The 25,821-nt window shown below is 44.0% G+C and overlaps 2 protein-coding genes across 5 annotated transcripts in view; one reads left to right on the top strand and one right to left on the bottom strand.

Annotated features, from left to right (window-relative positions):
• Positions 1 to 9,100, top strand: part of LOC114437466 (CASK interacting protein 2) — a 29,413-nt gene extending 20,313 nt beyond the window's left edge. For 2 of the 4 annotated variants that reach the window (XM_028408173.1, XM_028408176.1), the window contains 12 exons: positions 568 to 685; positions 2,031 to 2,159; positions 2,386 to 2,472; positions 3,234 to 3,355; positions 3,504 to 3,582; positions 4,720 to 4,793; positions 4,871 to 4,981; positions 5,075 to 5,176; positions 5,257 to 5,395; positions 5,488 to 7,671; positions 7,747 to 7,951; positions 8,028 to 9,100. In XM_028408173.1, the coding sequence (XP_028263974.1) occupies positions 568 to 685; positions 2,031 to 2,159; positions 2,386 to 2,472; positions 3,234 to 3,355; positions 3,504 to 3,582; positions 4,720 to 4,793; positions 4,871 to 4,981; positions 5,075 to 5,176; positions 5,257 to 5,395; positions 5,488 to 7,671; positions 7,747 to 7,951; positions 8,028 to 8,124 (3,447 nt within the window). In that variant the 3' untranslated portion in view covers positions 8,125 to 9,100. The remainder of the gene's footprint in view (positions 1 to 567; positions 686 to 2,030; positions 2,160 to 2,385; positions 2,473 to 3,233; positions 3,356 to 3,503; positions 3,583 to 4,719; positions 4,794 to 4,870; positions 4,982 to 5,074; positions 5,177 to 5,256; positions 5,396 to 5,487; positions 7,672 to 7,746; positions 7,952 to 8,027) is intronic. The other 2 variants (XM_028408174.1, XM_028408175.1) reach the window with 2 other exon arrangements.
• A 405-nt stretch (positions 9,101 to 9,505) lies between these two features.
• On the bottom strand, positions 9,506 to 24,593 carry nherf1a (NHERF family PDZ scaffold protein 1a). The gene is made up of 6 exons (XM_028408216.1): positions 23,899 to 24,593; positions 13,919 to 14,089; positions 12,572 to 12,725; positions 12,449 to 12,495; positions 10,472 to 10,567; positions 9,506 to 10,392 (listed from the first exon to the last, which is right to left on the bottom strand). Exons 1-6 carry the CDS (start codon positions 24,367 to 24,369, stop codon positions 10,237 to 10,239), a joined length of 1,095 nt encoding a protein of 364 aa, XP_028264017.1. The 5' UTR covers positions 24,370 to 24,593; the 3' UTR covers positions 9,506 to 10,236.
• Positions 24,594 to 25,821: the final 1,228 nt, after the last annotated feature.

Genomic DNA, 25,821 nt, shown 5'->3' with positions numbered 1-25,821 from the left:
CATTTTGTACCCTCCTCTTCATCATCAGGGGAATCACAGGCAGGATTATATGAGACGGGCTTCAGTCTTGTTAAGATTTGTGTGGGGTGTTGTGAGGTAATTTGGTGTACTGTGAGCAGGAACAGGCACAAACTTGATGCTGTCACTCTTTCATTACCAGCCACACACACACACACACATAGAGTGTTTGCACTAATACCTATGTGCATGCATTTGCGTGTGTTTATGTGCTTAGTGCTGTGAATTTTGATATCTTTATAAGAGTCTCTGTGACATCTTACACTCCTGTCTGAACTCGTGTGATGTTGTGAGAGAGCCGAGGTGTTTGTTTTTGTCCTCTCAAGGCATTTTGTTAACACTCACACTGAATAGACGGTGTATTTCCAGCTCATTGGCTCGCTCATTATGGTCTTAAATACACGCCTGGAAGGAGTCAAACACATAACATGCATACTTAGAGCTGACGTTTTGTTGACAAGGCGTAGGATTTGGGTGCTTTAATCAAACTTCTCGTGTCAGTGGACGCCAAATTCCAGCTGAAATGTGCTCATGATATGTTGTTGTCAGGTCCTGGAGCAGCACTCAGACGGCCGGTGGAAAGGTCACATTCACGACACGCAGCGGGGGACCGACCGGGTGGGCTTCTTCCCTCCTTCAGTGGTGGAGGTCCTCAGCAGAAGAGCAGGTAAACAAACAAGTAGCTCATCTACGCCAACAGCTGAAATCATATTCACTCAAGCTTGAAGTCTAGGCTACTACTTTGGTTTAGCGCTGGGTATGCACTCCACAGCCTGTTCAGTAACAACATGTTGGTAGTTCAAACAATGTTGATGAGAGAAGGGAATACATTTTATTTTTTGTTTGGCACTGAAACCAAAACAACAAGCTGAAAGGTGCTAAAATGCCACCTTAAGCTGGGTGATAATTACCTGTGGTCTGCACCTCTCGTGTTACTTTTATACATGTAATTTGATCTGTTAAGTATTTCAGTGTCTAATTATGGGTTGGCTGAGTACATATGTATTCTATACATACACTCACATTTGATTTGTTTTAGAAAATAGAAGCATAGCTGTTATATTTGATGCACTGCAGGAGCAGACACTGGAGGGCCTGAGCTTAAAAGAGTGATGTTAAAATGGCTAACTTGACCCATGGCAGCAGTTAAATCTGGGAATAAACAGTGTCTGGAGGCTTGCACACAAGCAGGATCTGTCATGCTGGTATGCATGATCACTGGAGGGTTCAGCATGCGTGTAAATCATCTGATTTAATCCCTGTGAATGAAAGGAAATATGAGCCCTTCGCTTGTTTTGCAGCTGTAAAGCCACTGACATTCAAACAGTGGGATGAACACAGAGAGGAGTCCGATAACGGCAACAGACATGGACGCACAACACACACACACACGAGCAGAAACGCTCCATTTCTAGGTCCTCATCAAGCCAGACGACACACACACACACACACGTTCAGATATGCACATTAATAGGATTACTATGGCCAGATTGCAAAGTGTCAGCTCAGTGCTAAAGCCCTCACAGTCTTCGCCGGGATATTGTGCACTCTCAGTGTGTGTGTGTGTGTGTGGCATATATATATATATATATATATATATGTGTGTGTGTGTGTTCATGCTCGAGGGTAAAGAGACAAGAGACTCAAAGTCTGTGACAGGCAAACTCAGCAGTGTGTGTGTGTGCATGTGTGTGTGTGTGAGTGAGTGAGCTCTGTGATAATGTCAATGGTGTCAGCAGTCGTAGACCAACAACACACAAAGGAGCAGTAAGCCCTCTCAGTGTCGCTAGTGATCTTACACTCCCCATTCAGCAGCCTCTTATGTAACTCCAGAGGGGATTTACAGTGAAATTGCCCTTTTTTTTTTAGCTCTTGTTCCATATACCCAATGAACAAGATAACGTTTCTTTATTATGTGTATGCGCAGACAACACACACATTGCATGAACATGCTCTTCTTTCCCTCACACATGCATGCCCACCTCAACCCAAACCTGTCTCCCTGACCCTAGGGGGCACTCTCTCCCGCCAAGCCTCAATGCCCTGCCAACGACAACACTTTGCATCCAGAGCTCCTCCCTCAAGCCACGGCCTCGCCCCTCAGACTGATGACTCTTACATCCTTGGCTATGACCCTGCAGGTACAGACACACATCTTTTCCCCACCTGTGCGATGCATTCATGTACACACTACCATGCAAGGGCTTCTGAACAGGCCACCACAGGGGTTGGAGGTCTTGAGCCTTGAACCTGAGCCTCTCGTTGAATCCCACCCTGATCCCCATCTCTTCCCTTCGACGAGTCCTCGATAGGTCCTCTCCCACCACACCACAGTGAGTGCGTGTCTAAAGTGTGTGTGTTTGTTAGGTGTTCCACCGGCCACTCAGCTCTCATCTCCAGCTAGTCCTGCTAGCCCCTCTCAGGACATTTGGGTCCTCAGGAGCTCTCCCACTGGTAAGAGTGTGTGGCACCCCCCCCCCCACCAACCCTGTGTGAACCTGTAGGCCAGCTGCCATCTGATAAACCGGGCCTCTTTAAGGAAGATTATTCCTGTCTTTATCCCTTTATATCCCACTGTCTTGACCTTACCATGCCACCCTGCAAATCCCAACCCCCACCGCTACCTGCACCCCAAATAATCCAGTAACCATGAATACAATTGTTTTGCAGCCGGACGTAAAGGTAAGTGAGCTGCATGGCTTTAAAGCATTTTCTTTGACTCCAGTGTTGCCTACTACTCTGCTTGCATCTCGGGTTTTTTTTGCAGCGTGCTGGGGCGTTCGCAAAGAAAATATGGAAAACTTCATCCACTTATGAACCTAGCTTAGCATTATAGCTCCACTAATTAGCACCCACCCATATAGAAGCAAGTGTGTGAAATAAGTTGTTGATAAACAAGGAGCACCAACACTCAAACCACACTGTTACAAGTTACTTCATCTTAAATGCTAAGCTAAGCCTATCATTTCCAGCTCTACACAAATATAAATTAAAATACATTTCCTAAAAATACCAAACTTCAAGAGTTGCTCACTGATGATTTGTTGTTTTGTTTTGATTGCAGAGCACATGCTTGAACCTACAAATTACAGCCCACAGTTTCTCTTCCTCCCTCCCATGAGTTTCCCAACTCTCATATTCTCTGCAGGTCTCGTTTTACAACGTAATGTTTTGTTTCCCTTTCTCTCCTCTCCTCTCCTCTCTTCTCCTCTCAGGTGACAGGAACAGCGTTGGCAGCGCTGGCAGTGTGGGCAGCAGTCGTAGCGCCGGCAGCGGCCAGAGCTCAGAGAGCGGACACAAGCAGAACGGGATTCGCAACAATGCTGATACTGGCAAGGTCAGAAAGTAACAACTGAGAGAAAACATGATTTCATCCACCAACAATCTACACATGTCACCCCCTGTGCTTTCTGATTTAAATTGATTATTTTGCTTAGTAAATGTAGTGGCACTCATTGAGCCTTTATTGTGTTTTCTGTGTGCAGCTGGCTCCCTCTGCTGGTGAATCAGGAGACCACATCCACATTATGGGGACTGACCACAAACAGGTTGAGGGATCCACAGGTTAGTCAGAGTTCTGCTGCTAATCCTCTTAATTCTACTTTTACAGTTTCTGTGTGGGCCACCACATTTTTTAAATTACTGACTTCTGTGTTATAATTAAATGACTGATGATAGATGTGTTACTGCTTTATTCTTTATTTTACTTTTATACTGTTTTAGCGTAGTGTTTTATCTTTTTTCTGTCAATACCTGACATAATTATTTTAAAAAGTTTCCAAGTTTCTCATAATATACTGACTTTTATTTTAAAACATTGCAGTAACACATCATTTCCTCATAAACTACATAAAACAGATGAAAAATGGATTCATATACCCCACATAACGTAAACAGTGACTGTTAAAGGCTCCACTTTATCTTCCTATCCTCACTTCTAAATAGATTAGAAGATAAAATAATTTTTCTCAGACTCGAGGTAAACAACGGCGCTGCACCTGTTCTCATACATGAATAACAGGACTTGTTGTTGGTGTCAGACTGAGAGGAAATGTAAAAGAATAAAGGCCCTAATTTTAAATTAGGGTTAGGGTTATTTTTTTCAACTTGAACCTAAGTTCAGGTTTGCTTTTATCCCAGGAAGTGAGAGCTCATGGCTTGTGTTGCTACTCTCACTGCCAGAGGGGGGAGACACACACACTTTTGAACAGTAGTAAAACATAGTTTTTCTGTGTCTTTTTTTGTGATCTACACACATCTCACCAGAGAGTGTTTCGTCTGCAGGAGTCTGTGTGTTGGTGATTTCAAAGTGCAGTTAATTAGAAGGTCGGTGCCTGTCAGGAGAGATAACTCAAAGAGCAGAAAGAAAGCAATTAAAAAGATGGGCTAATGCTAAAGGGCTAAAAGACTGCGGAGAAGAGACTGGGGAGAAGTGAGGAGAGGTGCATTCCTCAGTGGTTATGTGTCATGACTGTAAAGAGGTGAGTCAGGAGTGTGTGTGTTCAGATCAGGTAGATAACACACCTTCACCTACCTGGAGAGCTCACTCACTCAGACAGCTGTGGGGAGAGACTGACGGGCCGGTGTTCCGGGTGTGTCTTGTTTTTCTTCCTAACAGTGTGCTCTTGTTTCCTCCACAGTAAAACATAACAGCTTGTCGTCCTGTATAACTTATGGTGTGTGTGTGTGTGTTGTTTTCAGGTGGTTCTCGCCGTCAAGTCAACGGCACTCCTCAGAAAGGCTTCATGAGGCCAGATCAGCTTCTGGAGGGGAAGGTGAGTTTGTTATTGTGAAAGTTTGTGTTGCACGTTTAACAAAGAAACTTTTAAGAATCCGTTCTGTCTGTTATTAGGACTCTGAAGCCATCTACCAGTGGTTGTGTGAGTTCCAGTTGGAGCAGTACACGTCTAACTTCATCAAAGCAGGGTATGATGTTCCCACCATCAGCAGGATGACCCCCGAGGTGTGACAAAATACAATACTTGTACTAAGTTAAATTATGTTTAGCTTGTTATTGTGTGTTCACTGGCTCTTCTCTGTGCGTTCTGTTCCTCAGGATCTCACAGCTATAGGCGTGACCAAACCAGGCCACCGAAAGAAGATCTCCATGGAGATCAGCAAGCTGAGCATCCCTGAGTGGCTGCCAGATTACATTCCAGTGAGAAATCGTTGCTGACATCATTTTGCTGCTGTTTTCCTTCTGGATTTGTAGAACATTGACTTTCCCTTTTCCCTCAGGCGGACCTGGGCGAGTGGCTGAGTGTGATTGGATTGCCTCAGTACCAGAAGAGATTATGTGACAATGGCTACGACTCCATCAGTATTGTAAAGGACATCACCTGGGAGGACCTGCAGGAGATTGGCATCACCAAACTGGGTGAGGATATGGATCCAGTTTCTTGGTAAGGATCCCTGACAGCTTGTTGCGTTGAGGTGTAAAAGACGTGTGTTTCTGTGTGTGTGTTCCAGGCCATCAGAAGAAGCTGATGTTGGCAGTGAAAAGACTGTGTGACCTGCATCGCTCTCGTAACCATGGCGACAGTGCCAGAGGCGGGACTCTCAGACGAAAGCCCCCCGCTGCTCTGGAGCTGGTGACCATCGAACACGCGCCCAGCCACAACACGCACTCTCACCCCCGCACTGATGGTCCGTCCATCGACTGCTGCCCCTCCCCTCGCACGCCCAGGGCCCTCCTCTCCTTCCAAGACAGCGAGCTGAGTGCTGAGCTGCAGAGCGCCATGATGGGCAAGGCGGGAGGAGGAGGAGCCGCCGAGGCGTTCGGCATCCGGGGTTTGTCCTCTGGTGCCGTCTTAACAGCCATGTCAGTCAGTCAGGAGAGCATCGGCATGCGTTCACGAGGTTCAGGGAATTCGGGGAATTCTAATTCAGGATATTCTCAGGACCAGCAAGCGTCGATGTCGTCAGCCAGCCGCTCTGAGGAGAATCTGGGGAGTGGTGCAGGCGAGGAGGTGAAGCGTGGACAAAGCAGTCCTGAAGGAAAAATTAGACAGAGACCCACCGAGATGTGGGAGCACCAAAGTCGGTCTGCAACCCCAAACAAAGTCCCCTTTTCCCCCCTCACACCGCCGCTGACTCCCAGCAAGATGCCCCGTTTTGCCTACCCAGCAGTCCCACCTAAAGCAAAACACTTCCAGTCCCCTAACCGCCTTTATCAGCCCCAGCACCACCCTCCCTCTTCTCCATCCTCTCCATCCCCGCTGCCCTCCCCAACACAGAAGGCCTTCTGCTACATCCAGGCTCAGGCAGGAGGCATCAATGGGGCTCCACGAGTGCTCTCCAAACCTCTGCCCGGAGCTGTCCCTCTTCTGGGACCCCCACCTGTACAGACCCCAGCTGATAAAACCCAGAGGGGCCCTCATAAGAAGCGTGCTCAAAGCCTGACTCGTTACGCTCTGTCTGATGGCGAGCCGGATGAAGAGGAGGACCTCACTTCCCCCTGTGCGTCTCTTTCCACCGCAGCCATGCCATCGTACGCCACCCTGTCACGCAGGCCCGGGCGCGGGCACAACAGCGCCACAGGGGCCCAACGTCACATCAACCGCAGCCACTCCTTCGCAGTGCGCTCCCGACGCAAAGGCCCGCCGCCGCCGCCACCTAAGAGGATGAGCTCCGTTAGCGGCAGCCCCGTACACCGAGCCATGGAGCCAGAGGTGAAGGGAGGGGTGGAGACTGAGAGTGTAGGCAGCGTGAGGAGCATCGCAGCCAGGCTTGAGAGCAGCAGCAGCAGTAGTCCCTCCAGGAGGATAGACATACCACCAACACCGGTCCCCGCTTCACCTGTTTTCAGCCCTGTTTCCTCCCCGTTTACACATGGATTCTCATCTCACATCATCCTCCAGCAAGCCAAACCTGTCCCTGCCTTAGGGGTAGGAGGGCTAAGGAGGCTAGGTAGTGAGAGGACGGAAGGAGACCCAGGCAGGCAAAGAGGTGGAGGTACAGAGGGAACGTTTGAGGAGAAAGCAAAGAAAACTGAACGAACGTCAAAAACTGCTGCTGCTTCTCCGAAGCACAGCTCCAGGGACCACCTGCCTTTTGCTGAAGAAGGCAACCTCACCATCAAACAGCGGCCGAGGATGGCAGTAGCTACCCGGGCGGACTCCGACTTAAAGACTCCTTCGATAGGTCCACCAGTCCAGACCCCAAACAGCCTGGAGCTTCCAGAGTTCAATCTGAAAGAGTCTGACACGGTGAAAAGACGCCATAAACCCAAAGACAAAGACGCATCCACACCAGAGGAGGGCGCCACCCCCAACCGGGACGACAACATGCAGAGTGATATAGGCACAGTAAGCGACGAGGATGCTCAAAGACCAGGGAATGTGTTCCAAAGAGTGGGCTCTGTGGGAAAAGGCCCGAAGCCTCCAGTGTCCTCAAAACCTTCGAGTCCTCTCAAACAGCCCCCCATCAACAGACCTACAACCCCTCAGAAGACGGTTTCATCCACACAAGTTAGTGCACTTCCAAAACTCACCAGTGTGCAGATTCACACAGTTTCTCCAAAGCTCGGCGGCAGCATACACACACAGACATGCAGCCCTAAACCTCTGAACCACCTGCAGACACTCATGTCCAAGCCTGAGAGTCCACAGAAAGCTCCAAGACTCCCTCAGCCCAGCACAGCCTCCGCCGCAGGTGAGTCTGATCAGCATTCTCCTTATATATACACTAAATGATCATGATGCCACGGTAACACTTTCTGTTCCTCAGGACTCAATCTCAGCCTGGTTCAGAGTGCTCCCCTGTCCTCCCCTTCCTCCACAGCACCGGGTCAGGCAGCGTGTGCTGCCCTGGCACCTGGTGTGGCCGGTCTGGAGGTGCTGGCTCAGAAGCGACTGGAGCAAACCAGCACATCACTGGAAGCTGCTCTGAAAGTGGTGGAGAACAAACTGGCACAGGGCAGCAGCGTGGACGGGTAGGGGTTAACATATTAGTGTTCATCACTGATTCATTTACTAACATCACTAAACATCATGCCGTCTGTTTCTTAGCGGCAGCAGCACAGTGAAGGCAGCAGGGAACATTCTGGATGACATCGGCAACATGTTCGACGACCTGGCTGACCAGCTGGACGCCATGTTGGAGTGAGAACCTGAGAAGAACCTTGGATGCCCGGTAAGAACACAAGAGACCTCCTCCTCCTCCACGGGGACACTGGGTGCACATTTTCAAGGATTTCCTGCTAACTTTTTCAACGCGAGCACTTCGCCGTAGGACACACACCTGGGAAGATGTTATTGGAGCGACAGCTGCAAGATCAGTTTCCAGATGTCTGTTCAAACAGTATCACTGAAGGGAATGAGGGTCCATTTTACATGTACATGTATAGAAGAGTCTACAGTTTGTGTGTAGTCAGATACCTTTATACTTATGAATATATTTATACTTCTGTATGTTTTTTTTAACAAAAACAAGCTCCTATCGACTGATTCACTGATTCACTGTACATTGGAGTTATTGTATTATATATATATATATATAAACAGTACTGTATTGCTGCTTTTTTGTCTATAACATGACAAAAATACGGTTTAATTTGTTAACAGCAGCATATTCCATACAGATTTTTTTTTTTTTTTTTACCAAAATCTTTCTTCCTCCTGCAGTGGTGCATGTTTTTTTTGTTTTTTTACTGCTTTGACACGTTTATCAGGCGACTGCAGGTGAGCATACTGTACAAACCCGGGGGGGAAAAAAAACATTTCAACAGAGGCCAAAGCATTTCAAGTGAGGTCAGCCAGAGGGACTCAACATTATAAGGGATTGTTATGTATGGAGTCTGGAGTGTGCCAAAAATATATAAAACACTAATTACTGTAAATCTGTCACTATAATTTGATAAATAATAGAATATTTTACAATTTTAATTACAAAAACATTTTTACATTATCCACTGATGTCATTTTGTCATTGTGTAAAATTAAAAAAATATATATATTATATATTTTTTTTGATTGTATAGACAGATTGTTTAATTGATTCATTTTTTTATTTAAATAATTGATGCGTGTATGTGTGTATAACTACACACACATAGAAGCATGTGTTTTGCTTTTACATTTAATAACGATTTAATAATTTTGGCACACTTCTGACTCTGTAGCTTAGCAGGGACCTTTTTACAATGGCAAATTTGCAAGCTAATTTAACATGAATGTTTTTTATTATTTAAAAATAAATAAATAAGAATACCGTTATTTTGTACTGTAGCATGAACTACTTCCAGGACCATCAGGTTTGTTGTTACTTCCTTACTTTGTTCCTCTTTCCTTCACGCACTTTATAAAGGGTTCACGGTGCAAACACATCTACTGTCTGTGAGCCATACCTCTTTTAAAAGCCGCCATCTTTTAACTTTTGCGCTCACTGTTTTTTGCACTGTTGGTTACTCTCTTCTGTTTTAAAGGGTGTCTGTTACTTTTAATAAAAACTTCCAGCTGAATTCTGTGTTGTCTGTTTCAGATGCATGTACAGCAGGTAAGAAAGGTTTGGTTTTTTTTAATCCATTTGTGGTGAAAAGATTCTACTTTTGTACACATTAGTCTTAAAGATGCTTTTTTTTTTGATTCACAAATGTACATTACAAACAGTTCCATTTGATCCATATTCTATATTTGTCGATGCTTATCAATACATTCTAGAGCACAGTGCCATCAATAGATCCTGTGTATTTGACGACTAAAAGGTGCAGCTTTAAAATTCAAACAGCAGAATCAATAGAACGTCACTTTCCTCAGAAAAAAAAATAACATCTGAAATTATGTATATGTACAAACGTATGAAGTAAAAATGTGTTGAATCAGAGTCTGGAGGAGAGACGGACAGCGTCACCTCCGCACGGACCTGCTGCTGGTTTTACAGAAAGTTTTTCATTCTAACTTTAAAATTCTGACAGAATCTGTCAATAATTTATCTTCCCTCTGCCCCACAGATTTTTTTCGAAACTGTACATTACTAGCTCATCTTAATATATTAACATTCATTCCTGTGTGTGATGCTGACATCATTAAAACATGAAAGAAAGAAAAGTGGCAAAACCCTAAATTAAAACAATAAAATTATCACATAATACTGTTTAAAATGAGCCGTGTGTCTTTCAGAGGTGGAGTGAGACCCAGAGACAAGAGGCTGATTACCTCTCTGGACTTTCCACTGGAGGGCAGCACAGAGCAGTATGATCTGAGACGTCACCATGATCTTTTATAAGTTGCTGAAGAGTTCGTTCCTCTTGCTCCAGTCCATGGTCGGGGCTTTCTTGGCGGCCCGCTTCTGATGGGCCCGTTCCCTGGCCTGAGCCAGTGACATGCTCGGAGCCAGGCCGTCGGCTGCCGGCTCGGGCGCTATACACCTTTCAACCTGGGAAGAGACACACAGGTTTATTATTGTGTCTGTGATGCGGAGCTTCAGGAGTGTTCGGTGATGTCGACACACTTACCTGTGGAGCGGCGGTGGTCGCTGGCAGGGAGGCGTTGGAGGAGGAGCTGGAGGACGAGGAGCTCACAGAGCTTTTAGGCTTCATCTCTGCTGGTGCCTGTCAAACACACATAACAGTCCATGGGCCAGATGAGATGTCGGTACCACCCAAGGTGGCAAAGGTTGCTTATACTTTTTGAAGACACAGGTATGTAGGTAACATTTTGGTATGATAACCCCATTGAAGTCGCAGTTAAATGATTGCTAACAGCTGTTGAAGTTACCCTCCCCTGACGAAAAAAATTTTTGACACTGGTGCATTGGTATTTGCCCTGTTAAAGACATATTTAGGAAATGGAATTGTATAAAACTATATTATTGTTACAGGAGGTCTCCTCTATCATCACAGTGAGTTTTATTAAGAAATACTGCAGACGTATGATGAAATGGAGGTTGAATTGGCACTAAAATCCGAATTTTTGAGAAAGTTTGCATTTTTTAAAAATTGACTATAAATAATTCATAAAAGCTGCAGTATATATTTCACGGTATCATTGTTACAGGAGGTCTCCTCTATCACCACAGTGAGTTTCATGGAGAAATACTGCAGACGTATAGAGAAGTGGAAGGTTGAATTGGCACTAAAATCAAAATTTTTGAGAAATTTTGCATTTTTTTAAAAATTCACTTTAAGTAATCTATAAAAGCTGCAGCAGATATTTCACTGTATTATTATTACAGGAGGTCTCCTCTGTCACCACAGTGAGTTTTATTAGAAATACTGCAGACGTATGTTGAAATGGAGGTTGAATTGGCACTAAAATCTGAATTTTTGAGAAAGTTTGCATTTTTTAGAAATTGACTATAAATAATTCATAAAAGCTGCAGTATATATTTCACTGTATTACAGGAGGTCTCCTCTATCATCACAGTGAGTCTTGTTAAGAAATACTGCAGAATTATGGAGAAATGGAAGGTTGAAATGGCACTAAAATCCAAATTTTTTAGAAAGTTTGCATTTTTTTTAAAATTGACTATAAATAATCTATAAAAGCTGCAGCAGGTATTTCACTGTATTATTGCTACAGGAGTCCTCCTCTATCACCACAGTGAGTTTCATGAAGAAATACTTTTTTCTTTTCAAATCTTCAAACATGCATAATATAATGTGTGATGGATGTGTTTGGCCAGTAGGGGGCAGCAGCTTAAATCACATTCTCTCACATTATTAAAGCTGTTGTCAGTGTGTGCAATTCCCTTCATGTATGAAAAACTGGCGTCCAGCAGCTGCTGCTGCTCTAAAAATAACCTGCAGCCTCATTAAACAAGCTAAAAAAAAAGCTATTTGACAAGGACCCCCCCACACACACACACCACACACATTAGAGGTCAGAGGTCGTGCTGTGTTATGTAATAACTGGTGAATGAGTGATTGTTTTGCTGCAGGAGAGCAGAATCTGCCTGCCTGCATGTGAGAGTGTGTGAACTGCACTCGTTAGTCATCTCATTAGCATAATCCTCAAGTTAAAGCCAGTGCAATCCCATGATCCTCCAGGACACAGAGAGAGAGGGGGGGGATCACCGAGTGGTGTGCTACTCTGGTTGCCATGGTGAAGGGTCAGCCACAATGTCACCAGAGGGGCCAATCCACTTTTCCCATGGTGTGTGTGTGTATGTGTGTGTGTGTGTGTGTGTGTGTGTGGTTCTGCTGCTGTTCCTTCTTACAGGAGTGTTTACTTTAGACAAACTGGCTGTAGTACCTGTGTTGTGCTAATTAAAGGAGCATTTCACATATTTCTATGGCTGTATGGTGGAAAAACACACATCTACTGTACAACACAACATTTTTACTGAACACACAGACACACACACTCATTATCTGTGTTTTAGAGATTTAAAGTGACAGGACGCCAGAAAGCATCACACAACGCTGGTCAGAGCACGTAATCTACAACCAGGAATGTGTGTGTGTGTGTGTGTGTGTGTCAGTGGTCCTCACCTCCTCCTCCTCTGATGCTCTCTCTGATACAGGCTCAGGAAGAGGTCCTACAGAGAACAAACAACAGTCTTACTTTACATGCATCATACATTGTTCCAAACATCAGAGCGGGCCGTGACGTACCACTGACGTGCTCCTCGCTTGGCAGGACGTTGCATCTCTTGAAGTATTCCTCGGCCTCTGTATCGACCACCAACAGTCGGGTCTCATCTCCTCCGGCTTTAATGGCTGCCACCACCTCCGAGTGCTGCTTACCAATCACAGAAACGCCGTTTACCTGAGGAGACGATGGGAGGATGATATGGTCAGAGACGCAAACATCCATCTGGGATTGATCCTTTTTTTGGCATTTTTGCCACTAGCACTTATTTTACAGTTAATCTGCCTGTTGATTAGTGGTTCAGTTCAGTTTCATGGGGTTGGCTGCTGCTGTCCTCACTCATTCATGCATACAATTACAGCGATTACCAGAGAAAGAAACTGTAAAAATGAAGGCAGAATCATCAGGCATGAAAAAAAAAAAAAAATAAAAATCAAGTATTTCTGCTAAAAACATTCGGTAAAAAACAAAAAATTCTGCAGTTCTCACCGGAACCAGCAAGCTATGAATGACCCAGTTGTGACAAACAGTCAAATTACAAAAATTAAGTAAGTTTTTAGCAAAAATAACAGCTGAAACAAACCTATCTATATATATATAGATAGGTTAGATATATATATATATATATCTAAAGCATTAATACAATAGTGATAACTGTATGTGTACGTGTATTCACTTTATGTTATTTTTGTAAAATGAATGAGCAAAGAAAGATATATACTGTGTGTACTAAGACATATATGTACACAAACTGTGGGCCTTAACATGAAAACGTGGATTTATGGCTGTAGACAAAGGTCCTGAAGGAAGCCTGATATCAGAGTAATGGTGCCAGGCCGCGGCGTACAAACACACTCCCAGAGTTTCAACTTATCAAGCACCCGAGGAGATAAGTCACTGAGGAATTCCAGTGGGAGGAAGACTGGGTTTGGAAATACCAACTGAGTTTCACCAGCTCCCACGCCGACTGTCAGCAGGTGGTACCGAGCACACACACACACACACACACACTGCATTCCCGACCGTCCACCTCCACGCCGTCCTGTCTGTGTCTCTGCGTGGACTCTCTCCTGGCTGTGAGGCCCTGCAGACTGTTTGAGCAGCCTGTAATTCAGCCCACAGACACACTAAGTGGATTAACTCGGACCCCACCGTGTTCACAGAGACCAGAAGGCCTCTGCTTGTCACAAACACACTTCTCCTCCATCACATGCACACACACCCAGTTAACAGTAACAAACACACACACTCACTCATTTCTGGCACTTCTGGGAATTCAAGCGTCCTATTTGCCCACTGATGTAATCGGATTACAGCCGCTACAAACACAAACAGTCACACACAGCATCGCACAGATCAGCATGTGTTACCTGGATGATCTTGTCCTGCGGTCTGAGGCCGGCTCTCTGTGCCGGAGAGTCCTGATCCACGGCTCTGATGAACTGGCCCGGTTTGGACTTCTCGCTGTGCAGGTTGAAGCCGTAGCCGCTGGGACCCTTCTTCAGGTGGCAGAGCCGAGGCCGCGGCCCGTCCCGCTCCTCCTGCACACAGAAACATTTCATGAATAAGACAGCCGTGACGCACAGCATGCAGGCACAGCGCGGGACAATTAAAGGCTCCTACTTCCTGTGTTTGATCATCACTAACATTCACATCAATGTGCTGCACAGAACCACAGGAACTAAAAGCACATTTCAACTGGTGACGAATGAACAGAGGACGTATTGTTACCGACTGTCCTTCTTAGGGGACCGTGACATTTGATATGAGGTCCATGCTCATGATGTGAACTATGGAGCCCCATTACTGGCAAAAAAATGTTTAAAGAATTTTAAAAAATACTCTTTATACTATAAATTGTTACAATAACTTTGTATATTTTTTTTTAATTTCAACTGAAAACTAGGACATATTACCTGCTCACTTAATGGAGTGTCATCACAACGCTGCCAACGGATTTTTGCAGTTTGTGATTTCTTACACCTCCTGGGCATTTCTCCCGTTGACAATGACTTGTTCAAATAATTAAATATTGATCTCAGTGGATTATCTGGAATATTTATCTCAGTGGAATATCTGCCTGGGATGGCAACCTGAATGTTTATCAGCTGCTCCTAACAAACATTCAGGTTGCCATGCATGGCAACCTGAATGTCTTTAATCCCCTGCCATTTGAAGACGGAGCTGAATTTCCAAATTCTGTCTACAAGTTTTGAAGACCAAGATGTTGGAAGTATTTTAAGCTTCGAATGGTTTCAAACTTGCATTTCCTGAAGAAAATGCAAGTTTGGTTGCCACAGCTGAAGCATTGCTTTGAACGCCACATTCCACGCAATACACACTAATGTTAAACTCAGAGGAGACCTCAAAAACCACTTCATCTTTAATCCCCGGCCAGTTGAAGACGGAGCTGAATTTCCAAATTCTGTATACAAGTTTTGAAGACCAAGATGTTGGAAGTATTTTAAGCTTCGAATGGTTTCTCTATCTTGTAATTTGTAGGAGGAGTAGCATTTTGCAGAAGACATGGAAAATGTTTAATATTTTTATTTTTAATATTATAATATTTGTAATTATTATTGACGGTTTCCGGGAATGTCCTGAATGAGCTGAATCTTTTGATGTTTGAATGGTTTGAATCGGCCCATGCATTCTGAAGATATGCTGAGCCAAAAAACGTACGGAATATTAATAATAAAGATGTAGAAGAACAACAGTTTGGTTGCTGGGCAACCAAACTAATAAATGAATTATACATATTGTTATTAATTTGTAAATGAATAAAATGATTATTATGAGTTTTATTACTTTATTTATCCCAGAGGGGAAATTCTTTATATATATATATATATATATATATATATATATATATATATATATATATATATATATATAAACCAGATTCCATATCCATGTGACATGACCTCTAAACAGGTTTACGGCCTCCTCTGTGTGCACACAGAACACCTGAGGGTCCCCACCCTCCAACTTCCACCCTCCGCCTGATAAACCCGCTGCTATCTGTAAAACATCCTCAGCTATCAGCGGCTATCTGTCAATAATTCGCTGCCAGGTGACCATTTTTAAGATGAAGCACTGCAGCCTCAGCACTGACTCAAGACAAACGCGGCGCTCTCAGCCGTCACACGGCGGATCAGGCATGGATCCAGAGGTTTATATGAACTCAGGCTGGCTGATGATTGCTGGAATGAATAGTCAGGATGAACCTTTGGATGGAATCACACATTTATGGAGATGATATAACAGGGCAGGTGGAAAGTGCACCTCTGGAATGCTGCACAAGACGACCCATCACGCACACACACAGGGACACTTCTTCAGGGCATGAGCTGACATAATGAGCCTACTGACAGACAATTAGTGATGTATTTATAATAAAGGGCTTTATATATTGTCCTTATTATTAAGAAAGCTGCCAGGACAAAACTAATAATGGTGACAAAAACAGTTTCAAAGACTTCTGATCATTCAAAGCAGGTTGGAGTAACTCAAATCTCACTGCAAGATGCACTAATCCATATTTTACGATCTTTTCAGCCTGTGGTTCTGAATTTACTCGCCCTAATGTTGCCGTTGTGGTTCACTCAGTCACACGTCAGCCTCGCTTCCACCAGCAAGAAGCTGTTTACACTAAAAAAAAAGCTCTGAAGAAAGGGCAGGTGGAAACCCACTGAAAGCACCCCACTCAGGTCAGATGGAAAGCAAAAAAAATGCACTATTTTATCTACATGCCTTCATTAGAAATTCACCAAAAATAAAGTATTTGCACTAAAAAAATTCTGCAAAAACAAAAAAATTCTGCATGCCTCACCACAACCAGGACGCCATAATTGACTGCGTTCTGACCTGTGGTCATGTGACAAAAAAATTCAGCAAGTTTTAGGCTGATCTGGAGGCTTTCTTGTTGATTTAAAAAGAAACAAAATGGTTAATTTGTAGGGTTAATTATGTCACCTATGGGCTCATAAACACAAACACAAAGCAAGCATGAGCCTTTGTTGCCCCTGATGTATGTGTACGTGCCACGCCAGGTGAACCAGCACACTCTAATCCAGTTATGTGGTTACTGCACCACAGGGGAGCAGAACAGCAGGTGGCCAGAAATAAACAGCAACCTCTAACGCTACATGTGATGGGAACCAACAGTGGAAACACTCATATCTGCAGCATCACTAACACACACACACACCAGTCAACTGTGGGTCGTTGGTGGTCTGATCCCTCTCTCTCTTTCTCCATCTGGGGTCATGTCTGTTGTTTCTGGGCTCCACATTAAAAAGGGCTAAGGCTAAAGTCTGGGCACGGTGACAGCACCCAGCAGGAGGAGGCGAGCTATTCATCACCTTCAACAACAGGTGTTGACGCAAGAGAGGCTTTTATTTTGAAAAGCTTTGCCAGTCAGTGGATCATTTGCAGCGCTGCTTTCTGATAATTAGGGTTTTTTTGTGCACACACAGGAAAACCACAGTCACACACACACACACACACACACACTGCAGTGACAGCTAGAGCTGTATAACAATAACAGCACGGGGTAAAGTCCAGCACACAGTCCCTTTAACACACACAGCAATCAGTTATAAGATTTTCATTATCAATTAACACAGCAGTTATCTGTTCACTTTATGGGTGGATCATTTTGTTGTCGTGATTCACACGGATACTTCATTATGATATTTAGAGCAGCCTGTTCCAACGCGAGTGGACGACACCTGGAAACATCTGGTTTGCGATCGTCCGCAGCGTGAACGCAGGATTAGCCTAGTTTTCCATGCAGTGGTACAAGAGAGGCAGCAGGCAGCCACTGTAAACATTCCCTAAGCTTGTTCAATATCAAAGGTTAATGGATTTACAGCTCGCTGTAGTTAAACATCAGATCCTGTGCTTCAGCCCGCGCGCTCATCCTGAGGGCTGGAAGGGACTCTGGACGGGTGGGTGGGGCGGGTTAAAAAAAAAAAGTTTACGACCGACCTCTGGGCGCAAAGATTAAAAAGCTCCAGCTCTTTAACAGATGAGGAGATGATGGACTCAAGTGTCACCGCAGCACTGCTCCTGACAGGCCTCACCAACAAGCACCTGCTGAGTTCAGCGGTTGTTTTGCAATCTCTAATATTATTGCCCGTTTAAGTTATTAAGTCAATGACACACACACACAGAACACACAGATCTTTGACATAAACAAACCAGCTTCAGCACTTTAGCGACAAGCAGCAAGGAAGTGGTTTCTTCACCGTTTCCACCCTAACACCTCACACAACTCTGCTGACAGAGGAACCCGCTGTGTGTGTGTGTGTGCATTTTCTGTGAGTCACTGCTCTAACAAAAGGAGGAGGAAGGAGAGTTACTTACGAAACATTATAAAATGGCTGAAGCTCTTTGCTAGCAGGATGACAGCGAGCATGGTTTGCATTTAGCCTAGCATGCACCTGGATGTTAGCGAGGCTTTATCACAATTCATACTTTTAACTTTTACACATATTTTGCCCTATGTGCATAAAGAGTCATGCTAAGTTCTTAGCATCTGCTAACTGATTGGAGCTGAAACAAGCACAAAGTATCGATGCAATCAGACGTTTAAGAGAAGGGATTTCAAAGACACGTTACTAATTATAAACCCTGTCAAGCCCTGATTAAATCTTCATGCATCTGCAGACTGCACAGCTTAGCTGCACGGTTCAGTAGGAGCCGGAGGGGACGAAAAAGATGAGACGGCTCTCTGCTGTCATCCCAGCGTGGGAAGCAGGTCCCTGATCGGCCTCCAGAGGAAAAAAAAACATATAAAATCTATAATGGGGTATGAGAGAAGCTCTGATGACCAACTGGTTATGATGTATCTGTGTTTACATTGACTGTGTGACTGAGGAAACAGAGAGGAGCTCAGTCAGATGACGCCAGCAGCACTTTTATGGAGTTTGTTTTGGAGGGGAGCCCATAATAGGAATCACCTGATGGAAAGTCGGTCCCCCAGGCAATGTCATCAACACTGTAACACACCAGGCTCAGGCTAAACCTGAGCCGATGATCAAATAACACATGTAATAACAATGTAATAACAATGCATTGACTGACTTTCTATCTGCATTTCAGCTCATCTATGGTCATAATGGTGGTCATGAAATAAAACCTGCCATGCTAAAAGGAAAAAAATGGATCAGTATCACATGTAATAACACAGTATTATCGTGTTATTACAACATAATAATAAACTTGTCTTGTTATATACTATTCATGGAGTTATAACATAAAATGCTTCAGGTTATAATGTGACAAATAGTAATTAACAACTTTTATGTTGTAATAAGGTGAAAATATGTTTGTTATAACAAGAGTTTTTACATAATGTCGATCCATGTTTTTTTCTTCTTCTGTAGTTTTTAAGCTAATGAGGAGGAAGTTGGATAAAATTCAGATCAACAATGATACTTTGCTAACTAATAACATAGCAGCACAAACATGGATGCTGCTCCTCGGTTTCAAACCAACATGGCGGCTAAACCACCGAGCCCTGAAGTTTATGGAAATTATGGCTGGTCTGGAATGATCAACATGTAATTATAGTTTTCCAGGCCTGTCGTTAACCCATCTCATCCATTGATAATTAAAGATGTTGAGTAACGTCATCATAATCCAGATTTATAGTGTCCTCTTCCCCCAGATCAATAAAGCACCAGATTAATTGTCCTAGGTTTATATCAGCAGGGCGATAAGAGACGTTGTGAAACACTAAACAAGAAAAAAAATGAACGCCTGGAAAAATGAGAGCAGCTTCAAGGTCTTCAGCCCGAGCACAAGGATCAAAGTTTGAAGCAAAGCTAATGTGGACCAACGACGGCATATTTCTTTATGTATTTTCCTCCACCTTCTCTCTCCTCTTCCTCCTCTGCCCATCAGGCCGACCTATGATCCGTTATTTTATGTCCCATCTACCTCTTCTTCTCCTCCTCCTCATCTACCCGGCTGACTATCAGCAGGAAGGTTCCCCCCCTGTGAGCCTGGTCCAGCTCGAGGTTTTTCTTGCCTTGCCTTGTCTGTGAAGCACCTAGAGACCACCTTGATTGTAAAATGTGCTGTATGAATAAAACTGAGCTGAACTGAATGTGTTTAATAGCAGAAACACAGACAGGTAGCCGAGAGAGTCTGTGAGTTAAACCTCTGAGGCTGCAGGTCGTTGGTATGCACCGCTTGTTTGACATTTTCACATCTACAAACACAGAACAAATTGCTGTTTAATCCTCGGGCCAGCCCCTTCTAACCCACAAACACAGTCTCACTCCACTCCACAGTGTGTAAAGTGAGGCTGTATGTATTTCAGGGTCAGCATGGCCTCTCTGTCGAGGCGTGAGAGCGCTCTCTTCTTTCCTCTCTGGCCCGGCAGTCTTTCTCCACAGGCAAACACTGCGGACAAAGCCTCTTTCTGCTGCCAGGGATCTCTATGGTGACCAATACATGGCCCTCGGTGTTGGAGGTGAGGACTGTGGAGGCCAGGATTTTACCAAAAAACACGATGACATGCTCACTTAGCTTCTATCCCCTGAGCTGTGCAGATACAAACATTTCACTGCCTGAGAAACAGAGCGCAGAGTCCGTCGACCCAACGACAGTCACGTGAAAGGGTTCTTTTGTTTGAGCTGGTTTCACGTCATCATCAGCCAGCCCACTCAAGAGGATCCCACTGGGAGGTTTGTATCAGAGGCCAGTATCACACCATCAGCCAGGCTCTGCCAACTTTCCCCATCAGGCAGGAATGTTAGCTGGAGGTCTGCAGCATCGCAGCCAGCTAAGGCAGGCCGTACACTGAGGAATCAGAGCATCAGTGAAGGGGTCTGGGTCTGGACATTAAAGGCGTGAGGCCAACGTGAAGATGAGATCAAGCTCATCAATTTACAGCAGGGGTGGGCTTTTTTTTTTTGCGAGGGCCACATAGGCCCGTTCACACTGGGGAAAAAAATGTGGCTTAAGCAGGATTTGGCCGCATCCAGATCAATCCAGATGTGTTTTTTTCCGAGTGTGAACACCTCCAATCCGGCTGAATCCAGTTTGATTTCAAGCCGGCTAGATCCACCCTCGGATTGGCTCAAATGTGGCTCAGGTGTGAACGCAAATGTGGCGAGCGAATCCGGCTAGTAGGGCTGAACGATCTATCGTTTTAGACCAAAAATCGCGATCTCAGATGACAGAGGCAGCAGCTAATGACGTCACCAAACAATAACGCAGGCATTTGATGAAGAGGCTCCATATGAGGACTCTAGTAAACGGTGGACAGAGCTGACAGCAGCAGCTCTGTTTGTACTTAGATATGATTCCCATTAAAGTTTGATCATTTGTTCTAAATCATAAGAGTTACTTAAGTCTCAATACTGTATTTATTGTTTAACCTTAGGAGGCACACTTTAATCTGTTTAAATGACTGTTGAATAATACTTTACAGAACTACATTAGTCTGCTTTTAACCTATTTGAAATAAAACCTTATTTTGTTCTGTAATTGTTATTTAAATTTTCATGTTTATTAAAACTAATACTGAGTGCACGTTATCAGAGTTTACTTTTAGATCTACTGATAGTTTTTGAGAAGTGACAGAGTAGCTACCTGAAGTCATTTACACAGAAACATGTTTGACATGACACGCAATTCAATTTATTCTTAAAATCGTTCAGCCCTACCGGCTAGCCACATTATTAGCCATATTACGAGGCGGCACCTAGTGGTTTGGAGAACAGCAAACACACTGGATGAAGCCGGATTGAGTGCGGACACAACTGTGTGCTAGCCAGATTTGAAAATAGGTCTGAACGCATCCAGCTTAAAGGCCGTCTGGGCTCAATCCTACTCTAGACTTTCTCCAGTGTGAACGGGGCCATAGACTTCCATAAGAAAAGCAAAGGGCCACATTTTTTCATAAATAATAATATAAATTGGAGACCACTGGCACAGTATCTACCTTTATAAATATGCTCCTGTTACATTTTCATCACTGGAAGAATCTTGTGCTGTCATTTACTGGTCCCTCCTCTGTCCTCTCTGTGTGTGTCCATGTCTGCTCTGAGTGTGTGCTGGTTGTATGTTGAAACACACACACAGTGCAGAGCAGCACAGATGATGTGAAGATATGTTTACAGAAGAAAACCATTAGAGTTAAAGGAAAAGTTAAAGTAGCAAATCCCAGAGTTCTGAAAGTCGGGCAAGATCTGAGCTTTTTAAGAGCAGATGACGATGACATATGTCGGCTGCAGCACTGCGGTAACATCTGAATGCACCGTAGAGTTTCTGTGTGCTTTACTGTACATTTCAGCATAGTCACAGCATTTTTAAAGTGTACACAGCCCGACCGTGTCTCTCCAGAGAGTAGATGGGATTACGCACTACAGCAGCGTGGAAGAGACACGGAGGGTTAAGAAGATGTTACCGGTGATGCCGTGCTCAACAGCTGACTTTTGCTGCCTTGGTTGAATATTGCATGCACGGTCCGCAGGCCGCATTGTAGACGCCAGCCGGCCGGGTGTGGCCCGCGGGCCGTACTTTGCCCAGGTCTCTAGAAAACATGTGATTTATATGATGATTTTTTTGATCGATTAATCAACGGTGCATTCTCATAATTAGCTGTGATAGCAGAAAAAGAGGCTAAAAAGATGAATACTTTAATCAAAACTAGGTCATTTATTCACACATGTCACCGTCACAGCCTTCCTCAAGAAGAGTGAGGTTAGGTTTAGTCATTGAAAGCACTCGGTTAGGTTTAGGGAAACAGAAGAACAGAAGGAATAAAGAAGGAAAAGTCACGTACAGAACTGTGAGCTTCACTGATATGATAACATGTGTGATGGTGTCACGCCTTCTTTTATCAATGGCATGGTAATCATTAATCTTCCATGTCATGGTCCCACAATCCAACACAGTCACACACATGCAGTCTATTTTAGAACCGTTACAATCAATCAGCTCACAAAGAAAGAAAAGCCTTCTCAGGTCGGGAGAAACACAACTACTGAATTATGAGCAGATTCTTCAGGCTCCTACACACTGAGGAGGGGCGGGGGCTAAAAATAACCAGGCATCCTATTATTTTTCTAAGCCCTAATTAAAACGAGCACCTCCACAATGAGGCCATGTTTATCGGCGCTATTACACAACACGTCAGGGTCCAGGCGTTACATAGCCCGCAAAAATCTGCATGAGCCTCTCGAAAAAGTGTTTTATAACTGACGACACAAGCAGAAAACTCCTCAGAGGCGCTCAGCCATTCTGGTCCGACAAGCCAAACCTGACGGGGAGCTCCAGACAGGAAGGGCAGAGACTGACTGACAGTTCTGTGACAAAAGGCGCTGTTGAACAGGACTGGAGGCCTGGCTCTGTGTCACCCTGCTGAGCTGCTTAACAGGTGGATCCATTTCCAAAACAGCAGCCCTGAATCTCACGTCTGTGATAAAGCTCTGCACCAACATGGTTTTACCATCATAAACAATAGCTCTCTGAATGATTGGGACCGATGCTGATCGTTAGGAAATTAAATGTATCCACCAAGAGGACACTGCTTTGAGGACAGGTGGTTGGAAAGAGGAGTCAAGCTGGAAAAGCTGGAAACACCGTCCCTTGACAGAGGTGGTGGACTCAGTTTCTAACATCCATCCCCAGGAAGTGTCACTCCAAGCCAGTCTCACTTGTCAGCCAGTCGTGAGACACACTGAAAATGACCTGGAGACAGACTTTAGAGTGAGACTGTCAGGAGGAATGCTTTTATGCAGAGCACAGCTGATATGTCAGCATAATGCTGAACACAGTATGTGTCCATAACACAGTAAACTCCATGGGAGCAGCAGCAGGTGGGGGTGGTGGTGCAGTAAGTGAGCAGGGCCACAGATATATAACAATAACAGCCAGTTGATGGAGTTAAAGTTTAAACTGTAAAAATATCTCACAACCATCCACCAACATGTACACAGACACCGGTGTGTGTGTGTATAAAATGAGCACAATGGGTTAAAAATAAACATTATATATATTATATATTGTCAATAAACTGTGTTCGATTTAGTTACATATACTGGAAACTAATAAACTAATAATATTATAATATATATATATTATATATATATATATTTATATATATTATATATATACGTATATATATATATATATATATATATATATATATATATATATATATATATATACTATATAGTATATATATATATATATATATATATATATATATATATATATATATATATATATATATATATATATATATATATATATATATATATACGTATATATATATATATATATATATTCTAACTTTATTTAAAGGTTTTCTTCCGCCGGGTCCTACCTTGGTGCTGGAGCTGATACTCAGCCTCCCCGACGTCTCCGAGGACGTGTCCCCGTTCTCATGCGGGACAGGGGTGGACTCCCTCGGGGTGCCGTTGCTCTGTGAGTCCCCTCGGTCTGAGTCGCTGTCTCCGCCGGGCAGGGGAATCCCCTCCGTGACGAACTCTTTTCGGCACTGCAGGCTGTGTTTCTTCAGAAGCTCCGCCGTCTCCTCGTCCACCACGATGAGCTCCAGCGCCCCGGTGGTTGCCCGGATCTTGGACACTACTTGCTGGTGGCTCTCGCCCTCCACGCTTTCCCCGTTCACGAACACCACCCGGTCCCCGGCGAGCAGCCCGGCCGCTGAGGCGGGAGTGTCGGCCTCCACCAGCCTGATGAACTGCCCGGTCTTGCCCTTCTCTCCGTGCAGGTGGAAGCCGTAGCCGCTGGGGCTTTTCTCCATCACACAGAGCCTGGGTCGAAGTGTTGACATGTTGGAGCCTTTTTTTTTTTTTTGTTCAAACTTTTTTATCCTCAGTCCAGACCTCCTCGCAGCGTAAGGACCATACAAAGACCAACCAGCACCTGTTGCGCACGCTGACTTGGCTTTCAGCTCCACTTCCGCTCAACTGAGTCGCTGCAAACTTTTCCGCGGCTGATGTCGCCTTCGCTCTGCTGCCTTCGGGTCCTCCCCTGCGCGCTCTGACTGCCGCGATCCCGGGCTGCACCTCCAATCCGGTGCTGCGCCGTCCTCCTGCGCGCCGCGGAGGGATCGCAGTTAATGTGACGCAACTAGGGCCAACACCTGCCGGCAGAGTTTCAAAATAAAAGCTCCATACCGCTCACACTGATTTATATATATATATTTTAGTGAAGCCATATTTTCTTTTGTTATTATTATTATTATGATTAGTAGTATTATTATAAAACATTGAACATGTTGAAATTTGGTAAACTTATAAGTGAACTTATGATTATTTTTATTTTTAAGTGCATAAATATTAAACTTTTTGGATCGATAAGGCTGGAATTAAAACAATAAATCATAACAATAATTATTATAGCTGTGGATGCTCTCATTCATCCAGGTCAAGGATTGTTTTTTTAACAAAGGGGCTTCTTCAGTCAACTAGTCCCGCACATGGCCCAGACACAGTTTCTGGTCGTTGTTAACTGACCATTAACCAACTATAGGGATCTTAGTCATGTGAGTTCCTGCAAGATCCACCCACAGAGGTCCTAAACACATAAAACTCAGATTCCCAACCAGAAAAGTAGCAGAACTGAAGAAGCCACTTCGAAACGTCTTCAAAAAACAATCCTTGAGTCCAGTTGTCTCGATTTAAACTCTTGGAAACAATAATTATTATAATTAACCGTTACTGACTTGAGGAAATATACTGTAGTCCAATCAGATTGAAAAAAGGCTGATTAAAAGCAACATCCTGCTCAATCAGACAGCATAAGGATAGATAAATATATAGATACATCTGATAATTAGGCTACATATTATGTGAGAAGTTTTGGTCACATAGGTTTCAAGTCTTAAAGTAAAATCACAATACCTAAAAAAAAAACGTTACAGTCTGCTTAATAAAACTAATTATAATCCGTTTTAGAACAGTTTTAACAATCTGATGTCTCTGTAGCCACGTTGATGAGAACACATTTAATAATAAAGATGCTTCAGCTGGACTAAATTAACTAGGAAGAAAACCCTGGGCTTTTATTTTGAAGGGCTGCAAACAGGAAGTCGTTCTTTTTTAATCCTGTTTTTTTAACAGCTGTGAACTTTCACTGCAGTAGAAGTTGCACATCAACTCACTTGTTACCTGATGCTCAGTTAAAAATCATTTATTTATTTTTTTTTACCACACATCTAACAACTTTTGGCAGTGTAGTCACGACGACACACATGTGTCCAAAAAGCAGAGCACACCGTACA

This window comes from Parambassis ranga, chromosome 6, assembly GCF_900634625.1.
Source record: "Parambassis ranga chromosome 6, fParRan2.1, whole genome shotgun sequence".
Lineage (NCBI taxonomy): Eukaryota > Metazoa > Chordata > Actinopteri > Ambassidae > Parambassis > Parambassis ranga.
Note: the sequence above shows the minus strand (reverse complement) of the source record. Positions and strands in the feature narration are given on the sequence as shown.

Excerpts from the sequence above, each read along its gene's own strand:
- nherf1a (XM_028408216.1), bottom strand. The coding sequence starts at position 24,369 with ATGTCAACACTTCGACCCAGGCTCTGTGTGATGGAGAAAAGCCCCAGC. Across the intron at positions 14,090-23,898 it reads GTATCAGCTCCAGCACCAAG|GAGGAGCGGGACGGGCCGCG; the intron begins GTAGGACCCGGC and ends TTCTGTGTGCAG. Across the intron at positions 12,726-13,918 it reads CGCAGGACAAGATCATCCAG|GTAAACGGCGTTTCTGTGAT; the intron begins GTAACACATGCT and ends TCGTCTCCTCAG.